This window comes from Bufo bufo, chromosome 2, assembly GCF_905171765.1.
Source record: "Bufo bufo chromosome 2, aBufBuf1.1, whole genome shotgun sequence".
Taxonomy (NCBI): domain Eukaryota; kingdom Metazoa; phylum Chordata; class Amphibia; order Anura; family Bufonidae; genus Bufo; species Bufo bufo.
In genome coordinates this window covers 439,811,217-439,831,483 of record NC_053390.1, presented here as the reverse complement: position 1 = coordinate 439,831,483, position 20,267 = coordinate 439,811,217, and the positions used below count along the sequence as shown (strand labels likewise).

At 44.9% G+C, this 20,267-nt stretch overlaps 1 protein-coding gene across 1 annotated transcript in view; it reads right to left on the bottom strand.

Moving 5' to 3' along the window:
• KCNN1 (potassium calcium-activated channel subfamily N member 1) overlaps positions 1–20,267 on the bottom strand; it is a 229,710-nt gene that overhangs the window by 63,282 nt on the left and 146,161 nt on the right. The window contains exon 5 of the mRNA XM_040417469.1: positions 5,792–5,800. Within this exon, the coding sequence (XP_040273403.1) occupies positions 5,792–5,800 (9 nt within the window). The remainder of the gene's footprint in view (positions 1–5,791; positions 5,801–20,267) is intronic.

Genomic DNA, 20,267 nt, shown 5'->3' with positions numbered 1-20,267 from the left:
TTTGGCGGTGTGGAGGATAGCAGTGACTTATATGTGAGGGAGAGTAACTTTTTGGGGAGCTGGGTTACATTTAGTAATTTTTCAATCCAGGAAGTGGATCTGTGGGGAACAGGTGGCAAAGTAATGCGTCGTATGTCTCTGTGGAAATCTAATAGATGCAAGAACGGGGATTTCTGTACTTTAGGGAGGGCCAGAATTTTGTCCCATTCTAGTTTTCCCTCCGGTTGAGAAATCTCTTTCAGTGAAAGGTTAGTTAAAAGGGACCAAACCTTAGAGGGTTCCAGGAACCCAGGGTAAATATAGGGCTGCAGCAGTAGCGTAGAAAGGGGGGTGCAGGCCGCACCGGGTGACGCCAGTCTGATGGCGGCAGTAGCAGGGCACAGGGAGATAAGCGCTTCCATTGTGGAAGCACTCATCTCCATAGTCCTCAGGACAGCGATACAGATGGATGATGTGGCGGGGCAGGGGAGGGAGAGGCGTGTCCCTTCCCTGTTCCTCTGATAGGCTGCCAGCACTAGGCCGGCAGCCTATCAGAGGCTGGTGCAGGCGGCACGATGACGTCATTGCTACTCTTGTTACTGGCACATGATGGGGGGCTCTTGCTACTGGCACATGATGGGGGGGCTCTTGTTACTGGCACATGATTGGGGGCTCTTGTTTCTGGCACATTATGGGGGGGCTGATGCTCTTATTACTGGCACATGATGGGGGGGTGCTCTTGTTACTGGCACATGATGGGGGGGTGCTCTTGTTACTGGCACATGATTGGGGGTGTTCTTGTTACTGGTACATGATTGGGGGGCATCTATGGGGTCACATTTTACTGGCACATTATTGGGGCATCTATGGTGGCACTTATTACTGGCACATTATTGGGAGCACTTATTACTGGCACATTATTGAGGGGACTAATTACTGGCACATTATTGGGAGCATTTATTACTGGTACATTATTGGTGGGCACTATAGGGGCATCTACTGAGGCCATAAAGAAGGGGTATTTTATATGGGGAGCTCTGTACAGTAGCATTTTATACTGGGACACATTATAGTGGGTACTATGGGGAAGGGGGGAGAGGAGTACTATGGGGTCATCTACGGGGGGCACTAAGAAGGGGTATTTTATACTTGCAAGATATGGGGCAAATAGTTCCTTGGGGTTTGCTGAAATATGGATTGCCAAATATTGCACACTTTTGGATGCCCAAGTAAAGGGGGTTAATTGTTTCAATGTTTTAACAGTGGGGGCAGGACATGAGATGTTTAGCACTACTAATTTACTGTAATTGATTTTAAAGTTGGAGATGAAGCCAAATTCATTAAAGATGGATAAAAGCTTAGGGAAGGATGTTAGTGGGTTGGAAGTCATAATAAGAAGGTCGTCTGCAAAAGCAGCAGTTAAGTGGTTGTGTGCACCCACTGGAATTCCCTGAATCAGAGGATCTTGCCTGATCTTGCAGAGTAGGGTCTCCATAACTATGACAAACAAAGCAGGAAATAGCGTGCAACCTTGCCTTGTCCCATTAAGTATGCAAAAGGGGAGGATAAGGTGCCCTTAATTTTGACCCTGGCAGAGGGTGCTGAAGATCCCCTTTATGAACTGATATGGGATACCAAAGTTTGACAGCGCTGCCGACATATATTGCCAGCTGACCCGATCGAACGATTTTTCAGCATCGGTGCTGAGTAGAGCAAGCGGTATGTGGGATTTCTGTGCCTAGGTTAAAAGACGCAATAGGCGTAATTGTGTTCTCATTGTCCTGTCTGCCAGAGACAAAACCAACCTGCTCCTGGTCAATTATGGTAGGTTAAAGTGTTTGGAGGCTTGTGCTAGAATTTTTGCCACCATTTCACATCTGTATTTAACAGAGATATTGGGCGATAACTGCCACAGTCTAATAGGTCTTTTTTATCTTTATATATCACTGTGATGTGGGCTTCCAGCGCCTGCGGGGGAAGGAAGCCACCTTTGAGAAGGTAGTTGCAAAGGGTTTTAAAGTGGGGAACTAAATTGTCCCTGAAGGTTTTGTAATATTGAATAGAGAACCCATCTGGTCCAGGGCTTTTGCCTGATGGAATAGAGGCTAGAACTTTGCAGATCTCTGAATCTGTAATGAGAGTAAGTAGTTGTTCAGATTGGGGGATGATATGGCGGGCAAGTGTAGGGACGAAAGGAATGCCTCAGTGGCCATTAGTATAGTAGTCTGAGAGGCAGGGGAAGGGGATGGTAAAATATATAGAGTGGCATAAAAGTTACAAAAGGCCTTTGCGATTTCTGAGGTGGATTTATGCAGCGATCCCTTAGTATCTTTTATGGATTGGATAAAATAATCGGTTTGTTGTCGTTTAAGCAGGGCTGACATCAGTTTGTTGCCCCTGTCACCGTGTGCGTATGCTTTGAACTTCGAACGAAGGAGGGTCTTTGGGAGGTAATATTAAGGAGGTTTTTAAGCTCTGTGCGTAGTTTTAAGAGGTCCTGGGCTATAGTTGCGGCTTTGGTCTGTTTGTGTGAGATTTATAGCTTAGAGATCTGAGACAGTAGAACATCTAAAGCCAAAGAGCGTTTCTTCTTAATTCGGGACCCTAGGGCAATGAGCTCACTTCTAATAACCGATTTGTGTGCTTCCCACACTATGGAAGGGGAGGTCTGGTTGGCCATGTTGAGTTTAAAGTATTCTTCTAAAGAGGTTTTAAGCTGCGAGATGTTTGAGGGATCCGCTATCAACATGTCATTAAACGCCAGTTCCCTTCCCTCCGGGGTAGGTCCCTCAAGAATATATGTAGGGAGATCGGGGTGTGGTCTGAGAGAGTGATGTTGCCAATGCAGGCTTTTGTAGCAAGTGCAATATGAGCAGAAGATAAATAGAGATAATCTAGTCTATGAAATGAAGATCTCGCATGGGAGTAGAAAGCATAGTCAATACATGAGGGATTAAGGGTTCTCCAGATATCTATAACCCCCAGATTCTTCAAAGTTCCCCGAAGCCGACCCAGAAGTTTATATGAGATATGTGTGCGTTTGGTAGAAGAATCTAGTGCTGGCTCTAGGGGGACATTGAAATCACCTCCCAGGACGACCATTCCATCCTTTAAAGAGGAGAGCAGCTTAAGAGTTTGAACGAGCTATTGTACCTGCCCCTTGTTGGGGGCGTCTATATTTGCTTAAGTGACCTGTGTTCCCGCAATAGAGCCTTTAACAAACAAATATCGTCCATCTGGATCGGCGATGGTGGCTGTGTGCTTAAATGGTATTTGTTTGTGGATGGCAATGCTGACACCTTTGCTGGCAGATGTATATGTGCTATGGAACCATTGGGAGAATTGTCTAAGGGGAAGTTTAGGGGTCTTACCCGTTTTAAAGTGGGTTTCTGGAGAAGTGAGAGTATCTGGGATCTTTTTCGTTGCTCGTTCAGCGTTGAGAGAAGATACTATAACAGACACCATGGTATCAGTAAAAAGCATGATAATAAAGAGTTTGAGTTCCCCAGGGGATAAGGTTTAATACTGAGAAATGAAGAAGGAAAGTGCAGGCAGAGACGGGAGAGAGCAAGGTAAAGGAGTGGGGTAGAACTTCTTAACTTAACCAGGGTGGATATCACCCACATAACTAGATGGAAAAAATGCTCTACTAAGCACCTGCAAGAATATAGCACTTCCACACATGTTCCACACGCGGGGGAGCTCTCAGGTGGGGGGTCTTGTAGAGCGTCCAAAGGTCTCTTATAGACCAACAGGGTTAAGGTGGGACCAGATAAGGTAAGATACTGGCTATACCCCAGCAATGGAGAAATATCACATAGAGCTAAGTAAAACAATATTATAACTATTAATACTAAAACACTGGATATGTGAAGACAAATATGTCCATTTGTTTGTCACATCAACAATGGTAGTCAGAGCGTATGTCTGAGTTCCCTAATATCACGCGGGTGTCTGCTGGATACCTTTGGTTTTAGAACCCAATAGAGACGACCAAGAAGGTTTGTGATTATTGTTCGAAGTGGAAACTTCCATGGTCCAGTGAGCTGCCCGCGCCGCCATGCACCAAAGATGCATAGAAGTCACGATGGGGCAGGGCATCAATGATGGAATTTCTAAGGGGGTGATTCCAAGGGTGTCCCAGACAGTTTTTAGGTCTTGCAGAGATCTGACCGTGATCTGCTTGCTATTCTTAATGATGGCCAGGCCAAAGGGGTATAGCCAGCGGAACGGGGTTGCTGATGCCTTTAAGACCTCTAAGAGGGGTCACAACATATGGCGCTTGACCAAGGAGGAGGGCGCCAAATCTTGAAACAATAGAATGTCAATCCCTTCAAACTTGAGTGAGGTGGATTCCCTGCTGCTTCTCAATATGTGTGCAGTGTCTACATAACTCAGTAGGCCTCATATCGTGTTGTGTGGCGGCTCATTTGTTCGGGGCTGTGGACGCAGCGCTCTATGGATCCTTTCCATGACAATTTTAATGGCTCTCTCTGGGCCCAGTAGTGAAGAAAATAAATCTCTGGCGACTTTTGACAAAGCTTCAGCCGCCACAGACTCTGGTATGCCACGAATCCGTAAGTTGCACCTGCGACTTCGGTTCTCTTGGTCTTACAATTTAAGGAAGGCTTCATTCAGCAGAGCTTTATGTGCAGCTAGCACCTCTCCGGTCTTCTCACCGTAGGACAGAATGGCTTCTTGAGTATTTTCCAGTGCCACTACCCTATGGCCTATATGGCGTAGGTCTTCTTTTATGTCTGTGAGGTCTCTTTTTAGAGGTGATAGTGCTGTCTCCAGCACGTCCGTGAGGATTGCTTTCGATATAGGAGGTTCTCTCCGGTTAATTCTGCTCTCCGATGCGTCTGAAATGCTGCCCGTTTCACATAGTTCCTCAGGATCGGAGTTGTGAGTGGTGTTCGGTGCCATCTTAGTTCCGCAAGGCGTGGAGGGCCAGGGATTCTTTCTTAGAAATTTAACCATGTCCGGCTGGTTGGGACGATCCGGAGTTGCTTCAGTGTTGTCCTTGTGTTTTTCTTTACCAAATTTTCCCATATTAGCTCAAAAGGAAGGCGTAATTAGGGGTTATATAGCTAGTTCTTGCAAAGAGCTCAGACACAAGCGGCCATACAGCAGCGCGGTCAGGCCCCGCTCCCCAACAGGTGACTGTAGTTAATTCATTTTTAACTTGCCAGTGGGTTCGTCCATTGGGATTGTCAATTCTTATGCAGGTTTTAAACAGGCAGCTTGAGCCATAGATACGACTGTAGTTACTGCTAATTGCAGGGCCCCACCAATTAGTTACAATGCCAATGCATTTAATACTTTGTTTTGTGGATTATTTAATGGGAGGGTTCACACACGCATTTTTTGGAACAGTGCTACATTTTTTGTGGCTATTTTACATTGCTGTGGCCAGTTGTTTGCTGAAAGTTATTATTAAAATATGAATGTGACCCCCTACGCCAGAAACTGGCATAGAAAAATCTTTGAATGCCACTGCAGCAAATTTTAGGCACTCACTGCTGCATTTGTACACCACTCTCACCACTCCTCAGCAGGGACAAGATGAGGGCATGGCGGGGGCAGTGTCATCTGCTCTGGAAAATTCATTATCATTTACAACAGTTTCCCGGCATCTAGATGGAGTAGAATTCAATCTAGGTTCACAGACTGCCAGCCGATGTGCCTATTTTATGATAAGGTCTGTGCCTTTGGCAGGGCATGGGATATCAAAGATTAGTGTAAAACGGTGGTCTGTGATAAATAACCAACAATGTTTTTTTTTGGATACTTGGGTCCTGATTTATCAAACTGATTTTGTCTTTATTTTGGAGTAAATTGCAACTTTTCTGTCATTTTACTTGTAAGACAAACTTATCAATAGTCTGAGAAAGGTCAATGTTATAGTTTAAAAAATACAGCTGATTTGTGGAGCATGTTGTTTTTTTACCTTATTTATCATAGGGATTGTTGTGATAAAAGTGCTATGTGCCACTTTTATAAATTTGGTGCATGGAACACTACCTTTACAGGAAAAAAATAAATATGAAGACAAACTTCAATTTCTCCCTTGTTAATAAATCAGGGCCTTGGTGTGTGTTTTTCAAAACACAGCAGGGGGAGATTTATGTATCACAACTAATGTAAAGGAAAACTGTCTTAGTTGTCCAAAACAATGAATCAGATTCCACCTTTCATTTTCCAGGAGCACTGAAAATTTTTATGCGGAATCTGATTGGTTGCTATAAGAAACTAAGTCAGTTTTTCCTTATACCACTTTTGATAAATATCTTCAGAAAGTGCAACTTGTCCTGTAAAAGATAAGCCCTTATATGTCTATGTGAACAGAAAAATAAAAAGTTATAGCTCTGGGAAGGCAAAAATAGAAATGTTATTTCTTTAAGCACAAAATATATGCAATTGATTGAAACAAACTATGCAAATGTGTCCTAGCCTTTCATAAGTTGGAAACAGAATGAAAAGATGTTAAGGTTAATTAATACTGGCCACGTCACATGACCCTCACTCCCCACTATAAATACAGGCGGCCTGCTGGCTACAGGTTGCCTGTGATTTTAGTCTCTTAGGCTGTGTGTATTGTTAGCTACTCTATTAATTGACCTCTGAAATTTGACCTTGACCGTTTCCTGACCTCCCTTTGCCTGCTCCCTTGGTTTTGACGCTACATCTCGGATTCTGACCTCGGCTCGTTCTCGGATTTGCCACCTGCCTCTTCCCTTTTGTATTGACGTGACCTCCCGGACTGACCTCGGCTAGCTGACCCGCCTTTGCCTTCTCCTTCACAGGGTATCTCTCTCTTGTCCACTTCCTTGTCCATTTGTCTGCCTGCATCTCGCATACCGTTCTCTGCCTAGCTGTCCGGTACCCTCTCTGTTCCTTCCTCCCCTACCCGGCACTTACGGAGGTTAGGGACCGTCGCACAGTTGCGCCCCATCACCTAGGGCGGGTGGTGCAAATAGGCAGGGACAGGGTTGAGGGTGGCAGTCTAGGGGTGCACTTTCTTCTACCTTCCCTTCCCGCGACAGCCAGTTTACAATATGGAATTATGTACAATATGCGGAGCACATACACCACAGCCACTTTATTAGGTGCAGCATTCTGTGTGCATATTCATTAAAGGGGTTGTCCGGGTTCAGAGGTGATGGACCATGTGATGAGCGACTTGTCTCAATTGGCAGTGGTCTGAGAACGAAGATGCTGTGTGGACGCGGTCTGTCTCTATTGGTGCTGGTGCGTGGTGCAGGCGCATGGAGGAGGGGCCCTTTCGGCGGTGAGGCTGCTGGTGTCCAGGGCTGGGGGGCTTGCTTGGTGAGAGTGCTCCCAGCCCTGAAAATTGTGTTTTAATTGCCCCTGGTACCGGCCTGGCAGTGTATTTTACACGCTGTTTTTTTTTTTTTTTTTCTGCACTGCACTGGATGGTGAGGGGATGAAGATTGGATCCCTGTGAGAGAGGGAGAGACTTTCTTGCTTATCTGCTCCTGCCTGGGTACGCTGGCACTGTCTTGAACTGCACTGAACTGTATTGTTGGAACTTTGCAGGTCTTCCTGCCAGTCTCCTTGCTGTCCCCTCGATGAAATCCGAGAGAAAGGGGCCGAAGACTGGTGAGATCCGCAGGGGTCACCCTGTGCTAGTGTTGGACTTGTGACTCCGTTGTCTCTGTTAACAAACCGTAAACACAACCCACGCACTAACCGAGATTAATGTGGATTAACTGGGTCTGAGTGTTGTGCTTTCATATTTGTTGTAATAATATCTAACATCTAACTCCGTTCTTTCTGTCCTTTTATGTAACATGTGGCCTTCTAGTATGTTTTGAAAATGTGACAGCAGTTTCATGCCCTTGGTCTATTCTGCGTTAATCTAATTTTTTTCCATGTAGATTTTGTATCTGCTATGTAAACCCTTCCCCTGTCCTTGGACAATTTGTAGTAATATATTTAGCCATAATGCCCCCCAAGTTTCGGAAATCGGGGGGGATAAGTTCCCCGAAAGGAGGCCCAGGTGGTAGCCCGCAGGCGCGATTATATAAATTTTTGAGGTCACCAACGCCCAAAACCAGGGGGGATCCCAAAAAGCGGGAATTTACTCTGAATCAGGTGGAAATAAGTCTACAGAACTGGTCGCCATGGAGGCTAAGGAAATAGGGAAGGCCTGGACACTGTTAATAAAAAATTAGATGAAATCTTGGGGGCTGTGAATATGACTAAAGCTGAGTTCACACGAACGAGATTTCCACGCAGGTGCAATGCGGGAGGTGAACGCATTGCACCCGCACTGAATCCGGACCCATTCATTTCTATGGGGCTGTGCACATGAGCGGTGATTTTCACGCATCACTTATGCGTTGCGTGAAAATCGCAGCATGCTCTATATTGTGCGTTTATCACGCAACGCAGGCCCCATAGAAGTGAATGGGGCTGAGGGAAAATCGCAAGCATCCGCAAGCAAGTGCGGATGCGGTGCAATTTCAGGCACGGTTGCTAGGAGACGATCGGGATGGAGACCCGATCATTATTATTTTCCCTTATAACATGGTTATAAGGGAAAATAATAGCATTCTTAATACAGAATGCATAGTACAATAGCGCTGGAGGGGTTAAAAAATAAATAAATAATAATTTAACTCACCTTAATGCACTTGCTCGCGCAGCCGGCATCTCTTCTGTCTTCTTCTTTGCTGTGTACAGGAAAAGGACCTGTGGTGACGTCACTCCGGTCATCACATGGTCCATCACATGGTCTTTTACCATGGTGATGGATCATGTGATGGACCATGTGATGACCGGAGTGACGTCACCACAGGTCCTTTTCCTGTACACAGCAAAGAAGAAGACAGAAGAGATGCGCGAGCAAGTGGATTAAGGTGAGTTAAAAAAAATGTAACCCCTCCAGCGCTATTGTACTATGCATTCTGTATTAAGAATGCTTTTATTTTCCCTTATAACCATGTTATAAGGGAAAATAATACAATCTACACAACCCCGATCCCAAACCCTTACTTCTGTGAAGAAGTTCGGGTTTGGGTACCAAACATGCAGAGTTTTCTCACGCGCGTGCAAAACGCATTACAATGTTTTGCACTCGCACTGAAAAATCGTGCATGTTCCCGCAACGCACCCGCACCTTTTCCCGCAATGCCCGTGTGAACACAGCCTAACAGTACTGTATCACAACTAACAGTCACATTGGTTGCATTACAGGGGGATGTTACGATAATTAGGGATGAAATTACAAAATAAAGAGTAAAAGTTAAAGATTTGGAGTTGGAGACGATGGCTGTAAAAAAGGAGTTGGGTCTTACAAAAAAACGTTTGGATGTTGTTGATCAAGAGTGTCTAGGGATGAAGAATAAATTGATAGATCTGGAGTATAGATCGCGTAGGAACAATATAAGACTGGTGGGGTTCCCTGAGGGGGTGGAATAAGATAATCCAGCGGACTTTGTTAAAAAATGGCTGGTGCAAACACTGGGATCGGATTATGATCTTTCCTCGTTCTTTGTAGAGCGTGCTCACAGAATCCCTTTGAGAAAGCCCCCCCCCCCAGAGCTTTACTAGCCAGATTGGTCTGTTCCAAGGACCGTGATTGGGTACTTAGACGTAAAAGAGAACTCCTTAAAACCGCTTTCGATGGTAACGACATCCAAATATACCCTGATTTTTGTCGTGAAACACAGAATAAAAGGAGTTCTTTTTATGAAGTTTAAAAAAGATTAATCTCTTCCCACATAAAGTACTCGATGTTGTACCCTGCTAAACTCAGGGTTGTCTATAACGGTTCTGTGCATTTGTTCGCTACATTTACAGAGGCTGCAGAGTGGCTTGATTCGGCCGGTATGTAGCCTCTGTTGCGGTCTTATTCCTTATGGTGGCTATATTTATATGTACTGGCTATATGGCGGGCTGGAGTGAGGAGTGGGAGTCGGGGTTGGCGAAGTGGAAGAGGTTGACGGGGATAATTTTCTCTGTGAGCCATGCGGAGGGTTGGGGTAGTGGGTATGGGTGGGGGGGGGATTAGGGAGTGGGAAGGGGTGGGGGGGTTGGCTGCTGTCGCTGGGCCCAGGGGACCTCTCTTTCCCCCCCCCCCCCTGCCAGTCTGTGGAATGTTTTGTTTCTTGATAGCCTATAATGACGCGCAGGGTTCTGTGTTGGAATGTGCGAGGGCTGGGGGTTTTTGATGTCATGGCACGGCCTCTCCCGGCAATAGTGGCTTTATTGGAGACGCATGCAACGGTTGATAAGCTCCCCCAACCAAAGAGGCGATGGGCGAAACTGGAATATCACTCGTACCTCTTTTCATATTCGAGAGGTGTGAGCGTTTATATTCATTGCGGGTTTGATTTCCATCCGTTGGATGTTAGGGTGGATAGGGAGGGTCGATTTGTTTTCCTCCATGGTCTTTGGAGTGGACAGGAGACTATTTTAGCTTTTGTTTATGTGCCTCCCCCTTTCGCGTCTACTGTTCTATCTTTATTGACTACGTTTATTTGTAGTAAACCCCTGTGTCCGCTGTTATTGGTAGGTGATTTCAACTCTGTCCTAGACCCGAGATTGGATAGGGTATCTATCTCCTCTGAGCAGAAGCAGACTCAGTCTCCCCTGTGCAGTATAAGTCGGGAGCTTGCATGGGTCGATATTTGGCGCCATTTGTACAGAGAAAAAGAGCGTATTCATGCTTTGGTCAGACGTATAAGTCAAGAATTGTCAAGAATTGATTTGGAGTTTGCAAATGGGGGTATGTCTGATCAAGTTGTGAAGATGAAATATGAATTGTACGGAATCTCCGACCATTCTCCGGTTCTGCTTCTGCTCAGGGGAGTGGGGTTAAATGCAGGTCCTAATAGAGCCTTTAGACTGAACCCATACTGGTTGGAGGTTATTGGTGAGCGGGATCTAATTAATGAGGAGATTCTTGAATTCTGGCAGCGGAATGAGGGCTCCACCCATATCCATTTTGTATGGGACGCTTTGAAGGCCTATATCAGAGGCCTTTACTGTGGTAAAATAAAAAGACAACGAGTGGAGTTCCATAAGCAGGAAAACGCAATGAAGGAGACAGTTAGGAGGTTGCAGGGTGCTCTGACTAAATATGGTACGGATTCACTTCGCACACAGCTGAAAGAAGCTAATCAACAATATAGGACCTTTATGGTAAATAAGGCCCAACATAAACCTTTCTTCCAAGGACAGAGACGCTTCAGTGAGGAGGGGAAAACAGGTAAATTGTTAGCCGCACTAGTTGCTAATCAAAGAGGCGGGACTAAAATTAGGTCTATTAGAAATACTCGGGCCAGATAGTTAATGATCCAGATCAGATCAGACAGGAATTTGCCAAGTATTATTCTACTCTATACAGATCCGAAATAGTATGTAGTCCCTCTACAATCAATGACTATTTGGACCAATTAGAAATGGCCTTTCTCTCGGCTCAGGAAACCGGAATGCTTGATCACCCTACACGACTGGCAGAATTGGAGGCCGCTCTCTTGTTGGTTAAATATAATTCCTCCCCTGGGGCGGATGGTTTGAAGTACACTGCTCAAAAAAATAAAGGGAACACAAAAATAACACATCCTAGATCTGAATTAATTCAATATTCTTCTGAAATACTTTGTTCTTTACATAGTTGAATGTGCTGACAACAAAATCACACAAAAATTAAAAAATGGAAATCAATTTTTTTAACCCATGGAGGTCTGGATTTGGAGTCACACTCAAAATTAAAGTGGAAAAACACACTACAGGCTGATCCAACTTTGATGTAATGTCCTTAAAACAAGTCAAAATGAGGCTCAGTAGTGTGTGTGGCCTCCACGTGCCTGTATGACCTCCCTACAACGCCTGTGCATGCTCCTGATGAGGTGGCGGACGGTCTCCTGAGGGATCTCCTCCCAGACCTGGACTAAAGCATCTGCCAACTCCTGGACAGTCTGTGGTGCAACGTGACATTGGTGGATAGAGCGAGACATGATGTCCCAGATGTGCTCAATCGGATTCAGGTCTGGGGAATGGGCGGGCCAGTCCATAGCATCAATGCCTTCGTCTTGCAGGAACTACTGACACACTCCAGCCACATGAGGTCTAGCATTGTCTTGCATTAGGAGGAACCCAGGGCCAACCGCACCAGCATATGGTCTCACAAGGGGTCTGAGGATCTCATCTCGGTACCTAATGGCAGTCAGGCTACCTCTGGCGAGCACATGGAGGGCTGTGCGGCCCTCCAAAGAAATGCCACCCCACACCATTACTGACCCAATGCCAAACCGGTCATGCTGGAGGATGTTGCAGGCAGCAGAACGTTCTCCACGGCGTCTCCAGACTCTGTCACGTCTGTCACATGTGCTCAGTGTGAACCTGCTTTCATCTGTGAAGAGCACAGGGCGCCAGTGGCAAATTGGCCAATCTTGGTGTTCTCTGACAAGTGCCAAACGTCCTGCACGGTGTTGGGCTGTAAGCACAACCCCCACCTGTGGACGTTGAGCCCTCATATCACCCTCATAAAGGCTGTTTCTGACCGTTTGAGCAGACACATACACATTTGTGGCCTGCTGGAGGTCATTTTGCAGGGCTCTGGCAGTGCTCCTCCTGTTCCTCCTTGCACAAAGGCGGAGGTAGCGGTCCTGCTTCTGGGTTGTTGCCCTCCTACGGCCTCCTCCACGTCTCCTGATGTACTGGCCTGTCTCCTGGTAGCGCCTCCATGCTCTGGACACTACGCTGACAGACACAGCAATCCTTCTTGCCACAGCTCGCATTGATGTGCCATCCTGGATAAGCTGCACTACCTGAGCCACTTGTGTGGGTTGTAGACTCCGTCTCATGCTACCATTATTTAGATGAAAGCACCGCCAGCATTCAAAAGTGACCAAAACATCAGCCAGGAAGCATAGGAACTGAGAAGTGTCTGTGGTCACCACCTGCAGAACCACTCCTTTATTCGGGGTGTCTTGCTAATTGCCTATAATTTCCACCTGTTGTCTATCCCATTTGCACAACAGCATGTGAAATTGATTGTCACTAAGTGTTGCTTCCTAAGTGGACAGTTTGATTTCACAGAAGTGTGATTGACTTGGAGTTACATTGTGTTGTTTAAGTGTTCCCTTTATTTTTTTGAGCAGTGTATATAGATATCATGCCAAGGTACTCCTCCCTATTTTGCTGCAGGTTCTAAACGAATCATATAGTTATGGCTCTCTTCCCCCATCTTTTAGGGAGGCAATTATCACTTTAATAAAAAAAAAAAAGATAAGGACGGTAGTGAGGTCGGGTCATATAGGCCCATATCACTCCTTAATACAGACTATAAGATCTTTGCTAAAATTTTAGCAAATCTCCTTAAAGGGGTAATTGCATCCCTGGTTCATCCCAATCAAACAGGGTTCATACCCGGGAGACAGATTCAGGCGAATTTGTATGGGGTGTAGCTGAACCTGCAGGTAGGGGGGAGTCCGGACCACTCCATCCTGTCTTTGGACGCTGCTAAAGCGTTTGACAGGGTGGAGTGGTACTTCTTGTGGCAGACCATGGCCCATTTTCGACTGGGGACTACTTTTATTGCAATGACCCAATTGTTATATACTCAACCAATAGCCTGAGTTAATATTGATGGGGTTAACTCCTCTATTATCAAGTTACAACACGGCACCAGACAGGGGTGTCCTCTCGCTCCCCTTTTATTTGCGCTATTTATGGAGCCGTTGGCCTGTAGGATTCGTTTGAACGGTCAGATTCGGGGGTTCGGGGTAGCGGGAGAGAGTGATAAAATTAGGCTTTATGCACACAATGCCATACTATTTTTGGACGAGGGCTGGAAAGCTGTTCCATATGTTATGCAGGTGATAGAGGAGTTTAGTCAACTGTCGGGTTATTTAATCAATTGGGCTAAGTCCTCACTCCTCCCGCTAAATCGAAATGCCCCCGAAGGTGGCTCCCGGGTCCGGATATTGTCTTTGGATGATTCTCTGGACTATCTGGGGATAAAGATTGGTGTCCCTATAAGTATATTGTATGATTTAAATCTTTCCCCGGTAATAGACAAAGTGAAGGGGAAAATTAGAGCCTGGCAAAAATTGTCAATATCGCAATCTGATCGACTGGCATTAGTAAAAATGATCATACTACCCTTGGTTTTGTACCCGATCTGTGCCTCCCCCATTTGCATAGAAAATGCTTATTTCTATAGATTGGAAACCTTAATAAATGATCTAATTTGTGGGAGGAAGAGGGTCCGTATAAAGCAGAGGTATCTATGGTTGGCTGAGTCAGAAGGGGGACTATCACTTCCCTTTTTTTAAGGTTATTTTTTTTCTGCGCAGCTACAAAGATGTTGTAATTTTAGAGAGAATGCACTAGGGCAGTATCTTTCCAGGGTAATACTGTAGGTAGGTCACTTGAGAATATTTTCATTCACTTGGAAACAGGACAGTTTGGAGTTTTGGACACTAATTGTTTAATCGTGAGGACTCTACAGAGGGTTTGGGATAAATTGAAAATGATTTTGCAGGTTCCATACGTTTTTTATGTCACCCCGAGAATCGGAATCTATTGGAATTTCTGAAAATAACAGATCACACCTATTGGAGTTGTAGGGGTATCACCAGAGTGGCACATTTGTTTGTTGCAGATCGGTTTAAAGCCCTAGGGAACTTTAATCTCACAAACATCTCCTTCTTAGATCGATTTATGTACGCACGCTTAAAACACGCATACGAAGCTACATCCAATAAAAAATACATGATTACTCAACAACATTCATTTTTTGATTATTGTTTTGCTCACTCAGGGAAAATAATTAAAATGGCACAGATTTATTTGAAACTGCGAGATTCACTGTCCACGGTTATTTCTTTCAAAAGTATACATAAATGGGAGCAGGAATTGAGATCTCCCCCTCTTCCCTGGCCACAGATCTTTAACCACCTCAGCCCCCAGTGCTTAAACACCCTGAAAGACCAGGCCACTTTTTACACTTCTGACCTACACTACTTTCACCGTTTATTGCTCGGTCATGCAACTTACCACCCAAATGAATTTTACCTCCTTTTCTTCTCACTAATAGAGCTTTCATTTGGTGGTATTTCATTGCTGCTGACATTTTTACTTTTTTTGTTATTAATCGAAATTTAACGATTTTTTTGCAAAAAAATGACATTTTTCACTTTCAGTTGTAAAATTTTGCATAAAAAACGAGATCCATATAGAAATTTTGCTCTAAATTTATTGTTCTACATGTCTTTGATAAAAAAAAAAATGTTTGGGTAAAAAAAAAATGGTTTGGGTAAAAGTTATAGCGTTTACAAACTATGGTACAAAAATGTGAATTTCCGCTTTTTGAAGCAGCTCAGACTTTCTGAGCACCTGTCATGTTTCCTGAGGTTCTACAATGGCCAGACAGTACAAACACCCCACAAATGACCCCATTTCGGAAAGTACACACCCTAAGGTATTCGCTGATGGGCATAGTGAGTTCATAGAACTTTTTATTTTTTGTCACAAGTTAGCGGAAAATGATGATTTTTTTCTTTTTTTTTTTTTTTCTTACAAAGTCTCATATTCCACTAACTTGTGACAAAAAATAAAAACTTCCATGAACTCACTATGCCCATCACGAAATACCTTGGGGTCTCTTCTTTCCAAAATGGGGTCACTTGTGGGGTAGTTATACTGCCCTGGCATTCTAGGGGCCCAAATGTGTGGTAAGGAGTTTGAAATCAAATTCTGTAAAAAATGACCTGTGAAATCCGAAAGGTGCTCTTTGGAATATGGGCCCCTTTGCCCACCTAGGCTGCAAAAAAGTGTCACACATCTGGTATCTCCGTATTCAGTAGAAGTTGGGGAATGTGTTTTGGGGTGTCTTTTTACATATACCCATGCTGGGTGAGATAAATATCTTGGTCAAATGCCAACTTTGTATAAAAAAATGGGAAAAGTTGTCTTTTGCCAAGATATTTCTCTCACCCAGCATGGGTATATGTAAAATGACACCCCAAAACACATTCCCCACCTTCTCCTGAGTACGGAGATACCAGATGTGTGACACTTTTTTGCAGCCTAGGTGGGCAAAGGGGCCCATATTCCAAAGAGCACCTTTCGGATTTCACTCGTCATTTTTTACAGAATTTGATTTCAAACTCCTTACCACACATTTGGGCCCCTAGAATGCCAGGGCAGTATAACTACCCCACAAGTGACCCATTTTGGAAAGAAGAGACCCCAAGGTATTCGCTGATGGGCATAGTGAGTTCATGGAAGTTTTTATTTTTTGTCACAAGTTAGTGGAATATGAGACTTTGTATGAAAAAAAAAAAAAAAAATAAAAATCATCATTTTCCACTAACTTGTGACAAAAAATAAAAAATTCTAGGAACTCGCCATGCCCCTCACGGAATACCTTGGGGTGTCTTCTTTCCAAAATGGGGTCACTTGTGGGGTAGTTATACTGCCCTGGCATTTTCCAGGGGCCCTAATGTGTGGTAAGTAGGTAAATGACCAGTGAAATCCGAAAGGTGCTCTTTGGAATGTGGGCCCCTTTGCCCACCTAGGCTGCAAAAAAGTGTCACACATGTGGTATCGCCGTATTCAGGAGACGTTGGGGAATGTGTTTTGGGGTGTCTTTTTACATATACCCATGCTGGGTGAGAGAAATATCTTGGCAAAAGACAACTTTTTCCATTTTTTTATACAAAGTTGGCATTTGACCAAGATATTTATCTCACCCAGCATGGGTATATGTAAAATGACACCCCAAAACACATTGCCCAACTTCTCCTGAGTACGGCGATACCAGATGTGTGACACTTTTTTGCAGCCTAGATGCGCAAAGGGGCCCAAATTCCTTTTAGGAGGGCATTTTTAGACATTTGGATACCAGACTTCTTCTCACGCTTTGGGGCCCCTAGAATGCCAGGGCAGTATAAATACCCCACATGTGACCCCATTTTGGAAAGAAGACACCCCAAGGTATTCAATGAGGGGCATGGCGAGTTCATAGAAATTATTTTTTTTTTTGGCACAAGTTAGCGGAAATTGATATTTTTTATTTTTTTCTCACAAAGTCTCCCGTTCCGCTAACTTGGGACAAAAATTTCAATCTTTCATGGACTCAATATGCCCCTCACGGAATACCTGGGGGTGTCTTCTTTCCGAAATGGGGTCACATGTGGGGTATTTATACTGCCCTGGCATTCTAGGGGCCCTAAAGCGTGAGAAGAAGTCTGGAATATAAATGTCTAAAAAATTTTACGCATTTGGATTCCGTGAGGGGTATGGTGAGTTCATGTGAGATTTTATTTTTTGTCACAAGTTAGTGGAATATGAGACTTTGTAAGAAAAAAAAAAAAATTCCGCTAACTTGGGCCAAAAAAAAGACTGAATGCAGCCTTACAGGGGGGGGGGATCAATGACAGGGGGGTGATCAATGACAGGGGGGTGATCAGGGAGTCTATATGGGGTGATCACCCAACTGTCATTGATCACCCCCCTGTAAGGCTGCATTCAGACGTCCGTATGATTTTTACGGATCCGATCAGTCTATCAGTGGATCCGTAAAAATCATGCGGACATCTGAATGGAGCTTTACAGGGGGGTGATCAATGACAGAGGGGTAATCAATGACAGGGGGGTGATCAGGGAGTCTATATGGGGTGATCACCACAGTCATTGATCACTCCCCTGTAAGGCTGCATTCAGACGTCCGTATGATTTTTACGGATCCGATCAGTCTATCAGTGGATCCGTAAAAATCATGCGGACATCTGAATGGAGCTTTACAGGGGGGTGATCAATGACAGAGGGGTAATCAATGACAGGGGGGTGATCAGGGAGTCTATATGGGGTGATCACCTCCGTCATTGATCACTCCCCTGTAAGGCTGCATTCAGACGTCCGTATGATTTTTACGGATCCGATCAGTCTATCAGTGGATCCGTAAAAATCATGCGGACATCTGAATGGAGCTTTACAGGGGGGTGATCAATGACAGAGGGGTAATCAATGACAGGGGGGTGATCAGGGAGTCTATATGGGGTGATCACCACAGTCATTGATCACTCCCCTGTAAGGCTGCATTCAGACGTCCGTATGATTTTTACGGATCCGATCAGTCTATCAGTGGATCCGTAAAAATCATGCGGACATCTGAATGGAGCTTTACAGGGGGGTGATCAATGACAGAGGGGTAATCAATGACAGGGGGGTGATCAGGGAGTCTATATGGGGTGATCACCACAGTCATTGATCACTCCCCTGTAAGGCTGCATTCAGACGTCCGTATGATTTTTACGGATCCGATCAGTCTATCAGTGGATCCGTAAAAATCATGCGGACATCTGAATGGAGCTTTACAGGGGGGTGATCAATGACAGGGGGGTAATCAATGACAGGGGGGTGATCAGGGAGTCTATATGGGGTGATCACCACAGTCATTGATCACGCCCCTGTAAGGCTGCATTCAGACGTCCGTATGATTTTTACGGATCCGATCAGTCTACCAGTGGATCCGTAAAAATCATGCGGACATCTGAATGGAGCTTTACAGGGGGGTGATCAATGACAGGGGGGTAATCAATGACAGGGGGGTGATCAGGGAGTCTATATGGGGTGATCACCACAGTCATTGATCACTCCCCTGTAAGGCTCCATTCAGACGTCCGTATGATTTTTACGGATCCGATCAGTCTATCAGTGGATCCGTAAAAATCATGCGGACATCTGAATGGAGCTTTACAGGGGGGTGATCAATGACAGAGGGGTAATCAATGACAGGGGGGTGATCAGGGAGTCTATATGGGGTGATCACCACAGTCATTGATCACTCCCCTGTAAGGCTGCATTCAGACGTCCGTATGATTTTTACGGATCCGATCAGTCTATCAGTGGATCCGTAAAAATCATGCGGACATCTGAATGGAGCTTTACAGGGGGGTGATCAATGACAGGGGGGTAATCAATGACAGGGGGGTGATCAGGGAGTCTATATGGGGTGATCAGGGGTGATCAAGGGCTAATAAGGGGTTAATAAGTGACGGGGGGGGGGGGGGTGTAGTGTAGTGGTGCTTGGTGCAACATATTACTGAGCTGCCTGTGTCCTCTGGTGGTCGATCCAAACAAAGGGGACCACCAGAGGACCAGGTAGCAGGTATATTAGACGCTGTTATCAAAACAGCGTCTAATATACCTGTTAGGGGTTAAAAAAAATCACATCTCCAGCCTGCCAGCGAACGATCGCCGCTGGCAGGCTGGAGATCCACTCGCTTACCTTCCGATCCTGTGAACGCGCGCCTGTGTGCGCGCGTTCACAGGAAATCTCGCGTCTCGCGAGAGGACGCACCGGCGCGTCCACCCAGAACAACAGGACCGCCGCAAAGACGCAATCCTGCGTACGGCGGTCCTGAGGAGGTTAAAAATATGAAAAAGGTAGTATCTGCAACCAGTTATAGACTGATTCAGTTTAAGGTTTTGCACAGGTTATACTATACACCGCAAATGCAGGCTAAGTTTGTTAAAAACAGAGGTCGCAAATTTTTTTTGTCAGAAGTGCGGTAGTCCCGATGTTGGATATATTCACCTTTTTGGGAGTGTAGTGTGATAAAGCGGTTCTGGGAGCAGGTATTTACAGCGCTGCAGGGGGATTTTCCCCAATCTTGTGCTCCGGACATGATCTCTGCGATTTTGGGTCTGCATATACCAGAAAATTCTAACTCTCCCGGTCACCAATTAAAAAAAATTCCAGAAGAACGGAAAAACTAAGAAAAAAACATCCTGTGAAAAAATGGCCTTTTTTCCATCTAAAATAACGGATCTCAGATGGAAATGGCTCAAAATGGATGCCAAATGTGCAAATCAGAAGAATGGAAATATAAACGGTGATGTGAACTCACCCTAAGTATGTTTCTTTTCACTTACCCTGTTAGCTGGGATGGGGGGATAAAAAAAAAAAAAACAACCCATTTAAAATATGCAGTATCTTTTATTACCATTGATTAAAAAAGAACATAAGGCTACTTTCACACTTGTGTTGTAATTTTCTGTATTGAGATCTGGCAGAGGATCTCAATACCGGAATTAAACTGAATCCGTTTAGATTTTGCACATTAGGATGCATCTGTTCCGTTAGGATGTGGTTCTGTGAAATCAAAATACAATACTAAATACATTGAAAGTCAATGAGTAGGGTTGAGCGAACCCGAGCTGCTAAGTTCAGGTTCGTACCGAACTTTGCCAGTTCGGGTACCCGGACCCGAACTTTTTCACTGAAGTTCGGGTTCGGGTGA